Source organism: Hermetia illucens, chromosome 3 (assembly GCF_905115235.1).
Source record: "Hermetia illucens chromosome 3, iHerIll2.2.curated.20191125, whole genome shotgun sequence".
NCBI lineage: Eukaryota > Metazoa > Arthropoda > Insecta > Diptera > Stratiomyidae > Hermetia > Hermetia illucens.
Genome location: NC_051851.1, coordinates 35849581 through 35866781, shown reverse-complemented (window position 1 = coordinate 35866781; position 17201 = coordinate 35849581). Strand labels below are relative to the sequence as shown.

Genomic DNA, 17201 nt, shown 5'->3' with positions numbered 1-17201 from the left:
GCTGCCCTTATTGCAGTCCTTTAAACAAATATGTATATCCAGGGGCTGCACATTGAAAAATGCATTTAGGGCTGGCCACACTTCAGACGTTGCGTCACCTCTGCCCTGGGAGCAGCGTGACCGAAAGTGGAAACAGGTGGAAAAACGCTCCTTTATTTCATCGCAAAAACACGACAAGGTTGCGAATTATATTGAACTAAACCGCGAGTCAAAGCTAGACTAAAGCTGGGTAGTTGTTTGGGATATGCGGGTTTAGTTCAATATAATTCATAACCTTGTGTTTTTGTGATGATATGATGATATATGGTTGTGGAAAACATGAATATATCCTGCCAACATATATCCGCATTATGGCGGGAGTATCAAAACCGCTTCGTGTCCCTGATGGTGTTCATCAAGGAAGCGCCCTCTCACGACTCCTCTTTGGTCTTGTTATGGACACTGTCACACGGGCTATCCAACGTCACTATACACTGATTTATGCAGATCATGTTTTCCTAGGGTCCAATTGCAAAAATGATCTCGTACAACCTGAAACTGAATTTTTGACGATCGTTCTCCATGAAATAGGCACAATCACTGTCAGTAACAGTGATTTGCTCAGAACTGAGCAATTTAAATACCTCAGGTCATCGCGATCAGCCAATGGAGAACGTTATGAAATTGCTTCCCGCATTAGCGCATCCTAGATGAAGTGGCGTTCCACAACTAGTGTTCTTTGTGATCGATGGTTCAACGAACGTCTCAAATCCAACATTTACCGCAATATCGTCCGTCCTGTCGCCCCCTATGGTTCTAAGTGTTGACCGACTATAAAAGGCAATGAACGGCGTCTTGCGGTAATGGAGACGAAGATGTTGCTTTGGACTAGTGGCGTCACACGTTCAGATTACATCCGAAATGAGGATATCCGCGATCCTTATGGGGTGCACCGATCGTGGAAAAATTGCGAGAGAGGCGTCTTCGATGGTATGGTCACGCAATCCGTGCCAATGAGAATTCACTTGCCAAGATTGATCTGAACATTGAAGTCGATGGTAAACGACCAAAAGGCAGACCTAAACAACGGTGGCTGGATACGCTGGATGAGGATTTTAAAGCCTCGAGATTGCACGCAGATCAGGCATTCGATAGAGCCAAATGGCGAAACCGATCACGACGAGCCGACTCTGCTTGTGAACGGGACAAAGGCTGAAGAAAAAAGATAAAATAGAACTGAATGCTCAAGTTGCGATTAAAGGATGCGATTGCTGAAATTGAAAAGACAACCCAGATGATCACAACTAGTATGAGAGAAGTTTTCCAGGAAAGCTGTCCACTCAAGAAAAAGACGGTTAAAACATTATGGTGGAACTCGGATTTGGCAAAACAGAGGAGAACGACAAGGATGCTCCTCAATCTGAAGTCTGGAATCGTAATAAAGAGGCACAGAAAGCTCTAGAAAAGAGCATAAGATCGGCTAGATAATCATCATTTAGACGCTTTTGCGAAGAGACTGACTCTCTTTAGACAACCTCAAAACTGAAACGGAGACTTGTCAAAGAACGTAGCCAGGACTGTGTTATCTACGTTTACATATTGTAGATCTCTCTACATATAAACGGTGAAAAAACAGCAAACCATTTACTTGAAGTGCACTTTCCAGCAGTCTTGAGGGCTACATGTGCATATAGCCTGCACTGGAGAGAGTAAAACGGGCATTTAGCTCTTTCCATAGGTGCAAGTCTGCAGGCCCGAATGCAATAATAGAGGGAATGGAGGCCGTGCATATATTCCAATCTACTGCCATGATGTGAAGGTTATATTTATTCCGAAACCAGGGAAACCATACGGGCGCAATAAGCTTCTGGCTGGAAAGACTAGTAAATCGGTTTTTAAGGTAGAATATGCCCTAGGCACATTTATGGACATCGAATTTGCCTTCAATTATAGCTTATTCCCGGCAATTTGTGGCGCGGCAAGGCAGCTTGGAACCGATCGCTGTTAATCAGTTGGATTCTTCACATATTGGAGTGGAAAAAAATTCACATATTGGTCGGCCAGAAGCCTATTAAGGGAGGATGACTTGAGGTCTGCCCACAAGGAGAGGTTCTCTCTCCTGTGCTATAGGTTCTGGTAATGGATATCTTGCTATGACTAATTACTGGCAAGTAGTGGACACAGTACGTGACCGCTTCAGTTGTTGGCTCTGTAGTGGCCTCACGGTGAACACTAGGAAGACCAGACTAGTTATGTTCACTAAGAACAGGGTGGGGCAGCAACACGCTACCCACTTTAGCAGGGACGGAAATATAGCTGGTGCAACCAATCAAGTATTTAGGAGTACATCTTGACTCTAAGCTAACGTGGAAGCACATATCCTGGTTCTGTAGGATTGCAATAGGTAAGACCTGGGAACTTTCACCGCAACGGATTCATTGGATGTAAACAGCTATAATCTATGCATGCATCGTCTGGTGACCGAGATTGAACTTTACTAATAGCAGGAAGCAGCTGGCTGAGATACAAAGGGTCGGTTGCCTTAGTCTTACTGGAGCAATGAGCACTACAACGACCGCGGCACTCGAAATTATCTAAAATATGTTCCCCATTCATATGGCCATGCATCCATCTGGAAATTCTGATTCGGCTGATGATATGGTTTCTAGATTTATCTTTCAAAAGACGTACTCTATCGCAATCACCAGAAGAAGAACGGTCGATTAGTGGCCACGACCCGGTGGAAAAATGATTAACATATCCCAGGCGGAGCTATACGCCATTTCATTGTTAACAGAAGAATGCTTGCGACAAAAATGGCCAGGTCCGGGTGTTCTGGGCAGCGTTATCAGCACTAAACAACGACAACATATCAAATTAATTGGTGTGGGGTTGCCATCAGTTGCTGCTGAAACTTGGCCGTCTAAACGAAATATTCTTTATGTGGGTGGTTCTTGATGAAGCTGCCAGACTAACTCGCGAAGGGTCTGGATTCATAATGCTGAAACCAGATCCAGCTTTTGGCATCCAACTAGCCACTGTTAGCTCCTACCTGACACTATCACTTAAATTACCATATGGAAAAAAATGGGGTGGGAGTTTCCGCTATATGCAGCCAATGTGAGTAGGAGGAAGAGACGACCTTGCACTTCATATGCAACTGCACATAGATGGAAATAGCCGTCAATTCCAGCGGACAAAGAGCACCTATAATTGCAACTGGAATAGCGAGCGGCCTAACCCAACTCAAATCGGGACGATCTTAAGACCATAGAAGTAACGAATACGTTTTCTATCAAGATGAAAAATAGGAAGCTGAATATGTGCCTGACCACTTTTGATGCAATCTTTAAAATGATGTCCGCATGGCTCAAGTGGTTAAAGCGCTGAGCTGCCGTAGTGGAAGGTCAAAAATTCAAATATCGAGGGAGTTGTATCGCGACTACAGGTCGGATACCACTAGACTCAGCTGTAAATGGGTACCTGAGTCAAATCAAGGTAATAATTTCGGACAAACGCAATGCTACTGTAGTGTGCAGTTACGGTTTTGAATGATTTGTTCTGACACGCTGAAGATCATGATCCAATTGGATTGTTGAAATCGACAATTTGGTTCATTTGGAACAGCCAGAGTCAGGGATGCGACTTCAAACTGTCACCTCCAGTATCGCTGCTTCAAAAGTGAATCTATTCAAACAGTCCCAAGTGTGTTAAATGTGGGGGAAAACCCACCCCACTTATCATAGAAATGCCAACTTTATCAGAGAGAGAGAGGCAAGCAAGCCTAGTTTCACCCCATCAATATTATACAGCGGACCCGTCTCCTCAGTCTTATTTGCAGGTGCCCTACATAGCGGAAAATTAATTGAACATTCTGTTTAATTGCCTTTCCTTTTTCACATCGGAATTGTTTTTTTGTCTCGGCAAACAGATGGTGTTTTATGTTCCTCAAAAAAGCGATTGAAACACGTATTGACATTCGCTAGACTGCTTGAATTTCTGAGGCACTGATGAGTGAAATTGTTCCAAATGTCGGCAGTGTTCATGGAAGTGGTGGATGCAAATTCTCTTTGCTAGCTAGTAGTATTCGTGGTTAGCAAAGTATCGCCCTTGTCATTAATACAACAGAAATATTCGATATCCTGTGAGCACTGGTACAGGCTTTTGAAAAGTCATTACAAATATCTCTTGTCGTCGTCAGAATGTGGTCATTGTAGCTAGCTGCTGGTTGGACCCGGTTTGATCACATTCGAAATGAGGATATCCGCGATCGTTATGGGGTTGCACCGATCGTGGAAAAATTGCGAGGGAGGCGTCTTCGATGGTATGGTCACGCAATTCGCGCTGAGAGAATTCGGTATCCCGACAAAATTGATAAGACTGACTAGGCTGACCCTGACCAATGTGCGAGGCCAGATAAAAGCAGCAGGATCACTCTCAAGACCATTCAACATCAACAACGGTCTACGACAAGGGGATGCCCTATCATGCGTTTTCTTTAACCTGGCCCTCGTGAAAGTGATCCGTGATGCTGAGATAAATGCAAGAGGTACGATCCCTTTGAAGTCTACCCAACTATTGGCCTATGCTGACGATATCGACATCATGGGAAGAACCACCAGAGACGTACAAACTGCCATCTTCCAGATCAAGCAGGCGGCGATTGGGGCGAGATCTTGGGCTGCACATCAATGAAGGCAAGACAAAGTATATGATGGCAATGCCAGCATCGAAAATCAACCAACCAACAACATCAAACCGCACTGGTCAAACAGGAAGAATAAAGATAGGAGAATACAACTTTGAGACCGTTGATAATTTCTCCTATCTAGGGTCGAAAATCACAACCGATAACAGTTACGATGAGGAAATCCGCGCACGGTTGTTGTCAGCCAACAGAGCCTATTTCAGCTTACAAAAACTGTTCCGCTCGAAACGTCTCACCATAGGGTCAAAGTTCCTACTGTACAAGACAATGATCTTGCCAGTCCTCATGTATTCCTCGGAGACTTGGGTTCTTAGCAAGAAGAATTGCGAACTCTTCGCCGCGTTCGAGAGAAGAATCCTCCGAAGAATTTTTGGCCCTCTACATGAGGATGGACGATTCCGTAGCATACATAACGACGAAATCTATGACCGATACCATGATCCGGCTCAATAAGTTACGGTGGGCGGGTCACTTAATCCATATGGATGAGGATGATCCAGCCCGGAAAGTCTATAAGGGCAATATCTATGGTAGAAAAAGAAGACGAGGCAGACCCTGCCTAAGATGGAGCGATGGCGTAGGTCAGGACGCCAGACAGCTTTTAGGGATATCGGATTGGTGGACCTCGGCGCAAAGCCGGATGTCTGGAGTTCCTTATTAAGGAAGGCCTAGACCGGATACCGCTTGTTGTGCCGTTGATGATGTTGATGCAGATTGGTCTGAACATCGAAGTCGATGGTAAACGACCAAAAGGCAGGCTTGATACGCTGCATGGGGATTTAAGAACCTTGATTTTATAGAGTGTTATCGCTAAACCGATGACTACGAGCTGATCCCGCTTGTGGAGGGGACAAAGGCTGAAGAAAAAGATGAAGATTTAAGCTAGCCGTAGTAATCATTGTCTAGTTGTAAGTCAACAAACAAATAAATTGAAATTGAAAATTGAAAACCGGAGCGACAGTTTAGTTTTCGTCATGTACAATTGAAGCCACAGGTGTGGTATTGAAATTGGCCCTTGACGCGATGTCCTACAATAAGTAATTATTATCTGCCAATCAGGATTCCTATTGTACTTCTGCGTGGGAAGGTAGTTGCTATTATTTTTAGTAAGATGGATTTTACCACTTTTTCGCTAGCTCCAAAGAATGGTGAAATGACTTCCATGAAATCCGTGCAGGTACCGTGACTCATGTTCTCAGGTATGGGGTATCGAAACAGGACATAATATGTCCGTACTCTTACGGCTTGCTTGGGTATTCTAGGGTTTTATTGTCCCGACTAACTCATATAAAGCAATATATAGTACAAGTAATTGGACACACACTTCAACTGAATACTCAATTATTCAGAAAGAATTCGAAATTATTCGCGATAGTTACATATATTTAGCTCTGAAGTATAAAACTTTTCCCATTATTAGTCAAGCGTAGTGTACTGCCATTAAGACTTGGATTCTTGTTTCGCGCTTTTTTCAGCTCAACACTAACTTTTTTTCATTTTTTGTTGGTATTCCTAACGAAAAGTGTTTGCTACCGTACTAACTTGAGCAAAAGTGTTAAAGATGTTAAAAGAAAAGTTGGGAAAAAGTTATTCTCTTCGGTTAAAAAACTACAAAAACTATAAAATTTGTTTAACTGAAGTAAATAAAACACTTTTTCTAGTTTCTCTTTTTCAATTCCAAGCATTTTATAAATTGAAATTGAATTTGTAATCTTACCTTCATTCCGTCAAGCCCGGGGGGTCCCTAAAGGAAGAAAGAAATAAAAATTACAATTTAATTAAATATCCGTAATTTGGGCACAGATTGTTCGTATTGAAATGGAGAAGAAACAGATGAGAGAAATACCAATGCAATAAAATAATTCATTCATTTATAAACTTTTCATATCCACTTGAAAATGCAAAGAAAATTTTTGTTGCATGACCATGAAAAGAAATAATGATTTAAGTACAATGTTGTTGAGTGGATCACTTTGGTCTATCTTTTAAAAATTATGTACAAATTACGCCTTCTTACCGGTGTCCTGAAATGGAATAATGTACTCATTTGAAAGCATCAACTTTATGTAAATTAAAACTTTTTTAAAAATTTTTTTATGACTATATTCGGAAATAACCGCCTCATGATAGGACTACCGAAATAATAATCTAGGAAACAGCCTTTTTCATCTTTTATCTATTCTCTTTCGCGTGTGATGGTGCGACGGTCGAGTTGATTGAGGGTCAGCCTCCCAATCTCATTGAAATGGGTTCGAATCCTGGTTTGTCATGGATGTTTGTGTTTACATGATGACATTTTTTTTTCGGAAAATTTTTTGCTGCTGTCTTACTGACAGGTAATGGCTGAAGTTGCTGACTGCCACAAGCTTGAATCCTGAATCCGGTTATGAATGCTTTTCTGTTAAATTATTCCTTTGCATTGGGCGCATCCCTTGCCAACTTTTAAATGTCATGATCACCAAATTACAGTAACGATAAAAACAATATGAAAATTTTCTGCTTAAGGATTGGGGGGGCCGACCGGATCAAATAGAGAGCAATTTACTTTGTTTTTTCATCCACGGACACCTCGTTCTGGCCTTTCCGCTCTGGATAAGCTGTGCCATGAAGTATGGCCGAATTTATCTTTACGGATTTACCTTACGTTCAATATAATTCACTTTCACGTCGTGTTTCGCGGCTTATACAAAGGAGCATCTAATATCTACGAACCGCTTTGGTTACGTTGCTCCCAGTACAGAAGTGAAGCTGCGTTTGACGAATTGCCTCTGCCCTGGTACGAAACCGTAAAGCCGTCTTCACTGTTTAACTTTCGGATAAGACCCTTAATTTATCCGTACTCTTTTCTAAGATTTTGTGTGAAACAAAACATTGTTACAATCGATTCGACGTCTGTCTGTTCGTCAGTTAGTCTATCTGTCTGTCACACCCAATTTATTCGGAAACGGCTGGACCGATTGTTACGAAATTGGGCGAGAAGTTGTGGTCTGTGAATCCCCTTATATATAGTAAGAGGCGCAATTTTGTGGTGAATTTTAAGGGTGGGATCTCATAGATGCGAATGGGAAGCGCAACATTTTTTTTCACAGAATATGGCCATGTGGGTTCAATTAGTGCTTTTCGAAACTGGTCCCATATTTGGGGTGAAACGTAGGGCAGTGAGGGCTCCAGATATGATCCTCAAAAAGTGTAACAGTTCTCGTCAGAACCAACCCAACCGAAAAATCACAGGAATCTAGGCTTCAAAACACATCTCGTTCCGATATCTGCACAAATAAAGTTAATAATAGTATATTGACATATTTAAGAAATTTAGTAATCCCTTTAAGTTCATGGCAGTGGTATAAGGGATAGCATGAGGTATAACTTTGGAAAGTTTGAATGAAATCCAACTATTATTAACAAAGTTATAGAAGATAAAACTTTCACATTTCATGTAAATTTCGCAGATATATGTATGTATTTATATGTATAATTTAATGAAGCGTTGGTAGTTCCTAATTCAGATTGATATATTTGTGCGTTAAACCAGTGGTATTTTGATATAGTGTGCGATCAATTTACATACGTGCAAGTATAAGTATACTATTCGGTAATAGGTAATGTTTGTTTGTTTAGGGTGAGCACAATATATATATGTATATCTGTAAAATATACTTATATCTTGTATTTTTAAAAAAAGGAATATTTTGTGCTTTTAGCCATATACAAATGCAAAGATGTGCTTTTCAAAAATTTGGTAAGATTTTTCTCGGTGCACATGAATACACAATAAGCCACTGAATGCCAAGAATAAAATCGTGACAAACAACTCCCGCGGTACCGTAAAAAGACTTTTACTTTTTCCTTACTAGGAATTGAATTACGCGTGCGGCTGGAGCGGAAGATTCCGGTTGTTTTCCATACGGTCCCTCCGTCTCCAACCAACGGCACTTTTTCTCCGCTGGCTCTCCACTCCTGTGCCGAGTTCTGAAAAGCGCGGAGACCGCCGGCGGCGTCATCTATGCGCTCGCATTCGCAACATTCGAAATTTATTTCGAATCCTGCTGCGCCACAAAAAGATGAACACAAAACCGACTTGTTTTTTAAGGTTTTGTGTAAAACAAACTCTTATTAAAATCGATTCACTGTCTATTCCACGCACTTTTCTTCAAAACGGCTAAACTGATCCGATCCGATGGTGGACATATGGGAACTATGAAATCCCAGGCATACAGTGAGCGACATAAATTCACGAGCAGTTTAAAGGGGGCTCCCCATATATATAAAGAGGGGATGGAAATTTTTTTTTCATCGAATATAGTATCAATATAGTATCAAATGAAAGGTCTCAATTAGTACTTTTCGAATCTGATTTGAGTTTTGACGTGAATTCGCAAAGTGCGCGAGTAAGAAGCCAAAATGTACACACTTAAAGTGAGGCAGGTCTCATTTTCGGAAACTGCCCAACCCAAAGATCCGATAAAAATCCGTGGTGCGCTTAGATTATATCTAGGTCTCAAAATATGTGTCATTCCGATGTCTGCTCAGATAAACTTACTAATAGTAAAAATAGGGACTAAAAGTTTCGTTCAGGGCAGAGGCAACTCATCAGACGCTGGGAGCAGCGCGACCGTAAGTGGCAACAGATGGAAAACGCGCCATGCTCTAAACGAGGGATGGGTAGATAAAAAAACATAAAATATTAAAATCGCATTAATGAAGAATCTACTTCTCCCCAGCCTTTTTTGAGGTTTTGTGTAAAACACTTATGTCAATCCGATATCTGCTTAAAAAAATTTACTAATAGTATAATACCAACTTTTAAAAATTGACTGAGAAACCCCCCTTAAGTTCAACCTAGGAGTGAGTACTAAATTGCACCTCCATAGAGGACAGTATCGTGCATACGTGTGCTAAGTTTTATGGAAATTCGGCTACTAGTGTCAAAGTTATAGCAGCTCAAACTTATCAATTTTGCGCGAATTTACCGCATCCTAAGCCATATAAAAAAGATTCTGACGTCATAATTAACGACAATAATTGACATTCGAGCGAAATATTAAAATTCCATTCATGAATAATCTACATCGCAATGAACTTTTTTACTATGTGTACACGCAACTGTCATGCACTCATTGCTCCTCTTCTTCCATCTTCTACTTTTTCTTCAGCATTTGTGCCGTTTACAAGCGGGGTCGGCTCGTCTTGATCGGTTTCGCCATTTTATTTTATCAAATGCCTGAGGCTTTTAAATCCCCATCCAATGTATCAACTCACCGTTGTTTGGACCGCCCCTTTGGCCGCTTACCATCGACTTCGATGTTCAGACCAATCTTGGCAAGTGGATTTTCGTTAGCACGAATTATGTGATAATACCATCGAAGACGTCTCTGTCGCAATTTTTCCCATAACGATCGCGAATATCCTCATTTCGAATCTGATCAAAACGTGTCACGCCACTAGTCCAACGTAACATTTTCGTTTCCATTACCGCAAGACGCCATTCATTGTCTTTTAGTGTCAGCCAACCCTCAGAACCACAGAAAAGGACAGAAAGGACGACATTGCGGTAAATTTTAGATTTGAGACATTCGTTGATACGTCGATCACAATGAACACCAGTTGTGGAACGCCACTTCATCCCGGTAGCGTTAATGCGTGAAGCAATTTCACTAGGCAGTTCTCCATTGGATAGCATTGACCGGAAATATTTAAATTGCTCAGTTCTGGGCAGGTCACCGCTGCTGACAGAACTAAGCGATTTAAATATCTCGATTCAATGCTATCAGCCAATGGAGAACTGCGTTATGCTCCTCACCTAGGGAAACACAAAACCTTTTATGCCTGAAGCATCAAGCTAATAATATGTCTGGAACTGCAATTAATTGAGAAGAAGAAAGGTTATGTGATTGAAGATTTATGACCGATTTTTGCGTGACGTACCGATTCAAGTTTAATAGAACAACCGCTTTATGGCAGATCGTAATCCTTGGCGTCAACTTCCAAATTCAATTGGACGTATTGTGACTGAAAACTGATTTATAAAATTTTGAATTTGAAAAAGCATAGCTTCTTTATCTATTATTCTAAGCTGTGCACCTTTGCTTATCCTTTAGTAACTGAATCTGTCTTGCAATCAACTAAAAAAGACTTGAAAAAGAGAATAATCTTACTTGGTATCCCATTTATCTACTAATGGCTCCCTACAATGCTTAACTTTGGTGATCAGAGAAGTGGTGGAGGACAACTGGCGAGAACGACCGAAGAACCAAAGCAGCAACAGACAATGACCACGGCCTTCACTCTGCTTGAAACTAAGTTTTTGAGTTATGTAAATTAAACTGACGAACCTCAATATATCCGTCCACTCATGAGAAATAAGAAATCATAGAGATCCTTACCTTCGAATAGATTTTGTAAGGGGTGAATAGCCAAGGACATATGTTCGGGCCGATTTGCATAAGGAAGTACATGCATTTCATGCCATTCGCGATTTAACGCCCCCAAGCATCCGATAACAAAATGTTTCTAGCCGTTCATGAACAACGACGTTAATTCTTGGGCCAGAAAGTGCAAAACATGTCAGAAATGCAAGTCTACGAAACATATGAGAAAAGAGGTAAGTGTGTCCGCTGAAATATGATACAGGACGCTGATGGGTGCTGTTGTGGCTCAAGATGACTCTTCTTTTTTGAATTCTTTGAAAGTCATTAAAAAATTATGTTTAAAAGTCATTGAGTTGAAGTCTAAAGTCATGAAAAGACCCCTGCATTCCACAAATTTCAATGTATTTTAAGAACAGTAGTTACAAGTACTGATAGTTCCGAAATAGTTTAAAATAACGTTACAGTAGACAAGCTTACAGTCTTCAACTACCGAATAAAAGGTGGATTCCAAGGGAGGCAGTCTAAAGAAGCAGTCCTCTGATTTGAGGACACTAGGGTAGAACTATCCTAAAATTCCAGAACCGACTTGGTATGACGAGCCTAGACTAGACTAGAAAAAAGCCACCCGTATTGTTACGTTTGGTGGACCTGCATTAGATTAATATGAAGAACTTTCTGGCGGCACATTGGAGGCGCGAATCTAGGCGTCAACATCAATTCGCCTCCACCGCTGCATTCAATGGCAGCAGAAACAGCTGACGGTTTGAGATAAGACTGGGGCGAATAAAATGGCAGTTTTTGTGTCAACAACGAAAAAGTAGTCACGCCCGCCGACCAGGGTAAAAACAAAAAAGAAAAATTGGAACGCTAACATAAGAATGTAGTTGACAATTTGTTGAATATATTATGTGAGTTTTGTAACAACAAGAGAAGTTTTCAAAATTGGAAGATTGAAGGTGGATTTTCGGACATAATGGATATGTTTGTAGCACTCTTTCATAGTCTTTTATCGACTATATACAGAGCATGTTTTCCCACCATCGAAAGGATTGCATGTACGGTCCTCGAAACTGATTTGAAAACTTTTCTTTATTCTGAATCGATAGCCAAAAGCCATTACTGAACATCCCATTAGGATCCAAGACGTTTTTTCTTTTCTCGAGAGTGGTTGGACTTGAAGGTTGATAGTTGCTATCACATATCCTCCTCTGCCTTTTAGTTGACTTCCACAGTACACCGAGGATACTGTGAGTGCAGATATAGCTTCAACTTCGGCAGACAGAAGTGCATGAATATTCCAATTTATATTTTCTTATGAATGTGATGCCTTTAATGCTTTCCTCACTTCTTCACTAGTTTCTTGCCTTGCTTCACGTCCTCTAGAAGTGATTCCTTGTTCGGCTCAAGTTCTATGACCACATAATTTAAATTCTGCACATCATTAACACCCACAATCCCCAACATATTCCGAGCATAAAGCCATAATAAAAAATCTCATATGACATTTAATTTCCATTACAATGTGGGGTATCGCTAAACTATGCAAAGCAGCCGTCCATGTGTGAACTTTCATATTCGCAACCTGGTCTGCTTAAAAGGCGAGACAACTCGTCTTATTATTTATGAACCCGCTGCCTTGCATATATTTTGTGCTGCTCTCGACGATTTCTGCATTATTGCACCTTAAAATGTCTTACTCGCAGCAATAATCATTGGATGCAGGCACCTCCACGTATGTATCAACTGCTGGCTGGGAGTAGGTGTTCCATTTTTATCGCGAAATTCTTGAAAAATGCATTCTGATTTTCTGCTTCCTTCGACCTGAGAAATTGTCTCCGATTCTTGCATTTTCGCAGAGGAATACGCAATTACTGCTTGAATGCAATTTTAAAAACCCACACTTGGGATTTCCACCATTGATGCAAGTATGAACGGGGGTGAGTAGGTACCCCCGTAGTTACTTGCTCCTTCATCGAGTGCATCTCGCGTTTGTGGAGGTTCACGGCTGCAAGAAATGCAAGTTGAGAGTGAAGCACCCGATCCTCGTTGAATAGTTGTTAGGGAATCTCGAAAAGCTTATTGGATCTCGGCTCGAGTGGCTGAGGTATGAATGGCAATGAGGTTTCTTTTATATTAATTGAATGATTTGCATGCACGTTATTCGATTACCGCAGGTTGGAACTATTCCACAATCCATCCACAACTTTACGCCGGTGAATCAACAAGTTCTCAACTCCGAATGCAGTTAAACTTTGTCCATGAAAACGAATGCTCCAGTCCCAAATTGCTCGAGAATTTACTCGAATAAGGAAGGATACTATCTAACGTGCTATTGAAAAACAGAACAGAAGGCACAATGCCCCATCAAAAGACGATTTCCAACTCTTGGGGTGAGTTTGTACGAGTCCCAAGTTGTACCCGCGTAAACTCATTAATGTGGAATTGGAAGTTGCTGGAGTAGGGATTCTGCTGGCAAAAACTAACACACAAGTCTATTGCAAGCTTAATGAGGATAAATTTTCAAGCCCCATATTGCAAGAAACTTTGTTTCAAGGCAAGGGGGAGGCAAACACAAACCCCACGAGAGACTTTAGCCAGAAGCCAATGAGATGACTATCACTTTCCTATACACATACCACGTCCTGCTGTAAACTCTCTATCGCAAAGTTTACTTTAATCCACCTCCCCCGCTTTTGATCCACTTAATTAAAAAGGTGGATACCCTGGTCTGTTGCTAATTTGTGCAATTCACATGGAGCCAACGACCAAGGGCGATAGTTGCAGGAGCTCGAGTAGGAATTATTCCCTGGATAGGTTCTGCGAAACTCCCGGCCGGATGTTGTGAGTTACACTTGGCCCGTGGCTGGGAATTTGCACCATGGACGCAACCGAAGCATGGATCAACCGATTTCATTAGAGTTGCATAATTCAATTTCAATCATGAAGCTGATGCTCTGCCGTTAATTCTGTCCAAAGCCGAATCGGATGGAACCCGATGTTCTGCGTTGAACTTAATGAGGAGCAGCAGAAGGAGCTGTAGCGAAACCGAGCTGATGGGTGTTATTCAACGGGCTCCGGCGGCTCTGTGGAGTACTTCAAATGCATAGGAATTAAGTGACCCAATTTCGAAAGCGATTGGGTTAAAACCACTTCTGTTTCGGCATCGCTAACCGGGCTAGGGTTAAGTTCAAAGGCTCTGGGGTGCAAATGCTCCACATATGCATGGCGCATTTTTAGATGCATGATCCACAGAGCAACCTGAAATACTTTTAACCTTATGCAAAGTCAGATAATGGTTTTTCCTATTCTTTTTTTGCATGTTCTGCTTCCAGTGCGCCCTCCATGCTTTCAAACGAGGCTGGGATGCAATTTATGCAGAGAATGGGCGGAGAGGGCTCTGGAATTATCCGGAAATTTCTATGACAGCAAAATGTATTGATTGTATTTCATTGAGAGTTGATTAAGCGAATTAATTGAATGCACTTGTGCCATTTATTGGCGCTGGTGAACGCAAATCAGATTGTTGATACGAACAGTTGGTCGGAATTGCACGTGAGCACGTGTATATCATCAGCTCGCTATTGCTTTCGTTGAGCTTCGAGGATCAAATGCATTCCTGTGCATCCTATTTGGGTGCAAATAAAGCGGATTAAAAGAAATTACATTCGTTTGCATCGGTTTTGGAGAGAAAAACGTAAATTGTATCTGTAACTCAATCTATTCGAGTTGACTTTGTTATCTAAATACATTCACAATTTTACTCCATTGAATAGAGAGCGGCAATATGGGTTTCGGCGAGGCCATTCTACGGTCGATGCAGTAGCCAAGGTTGTGGAATTGGCTCGAAATGCAATGGCCATGGGCAAATGCTCTGCTCTGGTGACGCTGGACGTTAAAAATGCTTTTAACTCAGCCAACTGGGGCTGGATTAAGGGCGTTTTGGCCAAACTGGCTCGGTTAACCGTGTGTTGCCTTTCGGACAGACTTCTCTGGTACGAGACGGACGATGGGCCTAAGGAGTACATTGTGACAGCAGGTGTGAATCAAGGTTCTGTTCGGGTTGACTCGTGACTCAAAGATGAGCTTTTTTGAGCAAATCAAAGCAACAGCGAACAAGGCTGCAGCTGGAGTTTCGGCGTTAAGTAAGCTAATGGCAAACATTGGGGGTTCTACGTCTAGCAGGCGACGTCTCCTGATAAGTTCAACGCAGTCTGTTCTGCTCTACGGCGCAGAGGTATGGGCTGGCGCTCTTAACAAGGAGGTATATTGTAAACGCCTCAAGCAAGTACAGAGACGGGGAGCTTTGCGGGTGGCGTCTGCGTACCGCACTGTCTCTGAACTGGCCGTGATGGTGATCGCGGGTGTGATCCCCGTTGCCCTTCTTGCTAAGGAGTGTCAAGCGATATACAAGGGAGGTGGTTGCTCGCGAAGAACGGCAACGCACTCTAGACAAGTGGCAGCTCTCGTGGCAAAATGAAACTGGAGGCAAATGGACTGCGCGGCTCATCGGCAACTTAGGTGCGTGGCTGAATCGGAAGCATTGTGAGACTGACTATTTCCTTACCCAATTTTTAAGTGGGCATGGAAGTTTTCAGTTTTACCTGCACAAGATTGGAAAGGCGCGTTCTCCGGATTGTTGTTTTGCAATGGAGTTGTGGACGACGCCCACCACACTTTTTTTTCTTGTGGAAGGTGGGATGGGGTTCGTCAGCAGCTCTATTTAAACACAGGGGATCTCTCTCCAGACAACATTGTCGAAGAGATGCTGAGGAGTGCTGATAGGTGGAGCTGTGTTGCCCATTATGTTCGGACCCTTCTCGTTGCTAAGAAGATAGAACTCAACCGGTGAAGGAGCCGAATGACAGGGGGTTTCTTGAACTGACAGTTCCCTTCCTCCTCTCCCCTCCCGTTGGTGAAAGCAATTCCCTGATTTGAAGGCTCCGCAAGGCGGGAGAGTTGGGGGCTAGCCCGAAGTAATGTGACAAATGGTTCCAGGCTAGCCCTCTGACGATAGGGAGGTGTTTCATTGGTAGTCCGACGACGTACCGAACCGGGAGTCCAATACTATGTGCTTAAATGCATTCACCTACCCTACCCAAAAACGAAAAGGGTCTGTATTGGGACCACTGCTGTGGAACATAATGTACGATGGATTGCTTGGCCTACGCGTGCCAGAGGAGGCAACGCTGATTGATTTTGCGGACGAACTGGCGGTAGTTGCAATTGCAAAGCATCCCGAGGATGTGGAGCTTTATGCAAATGAAGTCACTCATACCATCAAGTCATGGTTACGAATGGGTTATACATGGTTACGAAATAGCTATACCTGGCGGACGAAAAGACGAACAACACGGTTACTATCCGGGTTGGTAATCATGAGGTCGTCTCAAAATCAATTGTCAAATACCTGGGGTTGATGATCAATGCCAAGCTAAGTTTTAAGGGACACTTGGATTATGCGCGGGAGAAGGCAGCAAATGCTAGCTCATCCCTTGCAATGATGGTGCTTTACGTGGGAGGGCCAAAGTATAGTCGCAGGCTACTCATCGCGTGAGTAGCGAAGTCGATCTTGCTATACGCGGCCCATGTCTGGGCGGGAGCGTTGAACCACGCTGTAAACGGGAGGAAGATAAGTTCGGCATATCGGCCAATTGCGCTAAGGGTGTGCAGCGCATTTAGGACGGCGTCGACGGAGGTAGTGTGTGTCATCGCGGGAATGATCCCTATCCCCCCTTCTAGCGAGCGAGGCACACTGATTCTATGAAAAACGGAAGGCAAATCCAGCCGAGGTGAATGCGAATTTCCGAAAAGCCACCAGCAGAGAATTGTATGGCAAGTGGCAACAACGGTGGGATAACTCTGACAAGGGCCAGTGGACCTATACATTGATCCCGTGTATCGAGAAATGGGTTGACCGAAAACACGGAGAATTAAATTACCACCTGACGCAGTTCCTTACGGGACACGGTGGCTATAGGAAGTGCTCGTATCGTTTCGAGTTGGACGAGTCTCTCAACTGTCCTGAGTGCGGTGCTTCACCCGAGGACCCGGAACCCGTTACGTTCCATTGCCCCAGATTTCTGCAGCAGAAAAGGAGGTTGAACAGCATCTTGGGGGCGTACATCGAGCCCTCCAACCTGGTGGAA

The 17201-nt window shown here is 42.7% G+C and overlaps 1 protein-coding gene across 9 annotated transcripts in view; it reads right to left on the bottom strand.

Moving 5' to 3' along the window:
- Positions 1-17201, bottom strand: part of LOC119651203 (collagen alpha chain CG42342) — a 259891-nt gene that overhangs the window by 10845 nt on the left and 231845 nt on the right. For all 9 annotated transcript variants that reach the window (XM_038054648.1, XM_038054646.1, XM_038054644.1 and 6 more), the window contains one exon: positions 6405-6431. In XM_038054648.1, coding sequence (XP_037910576.1) covers positions 6405-6431 — 27 coding nt within the window. The remainder of the gene's footprint in view (positions 1-6404; positions 6432-17201) is intronic.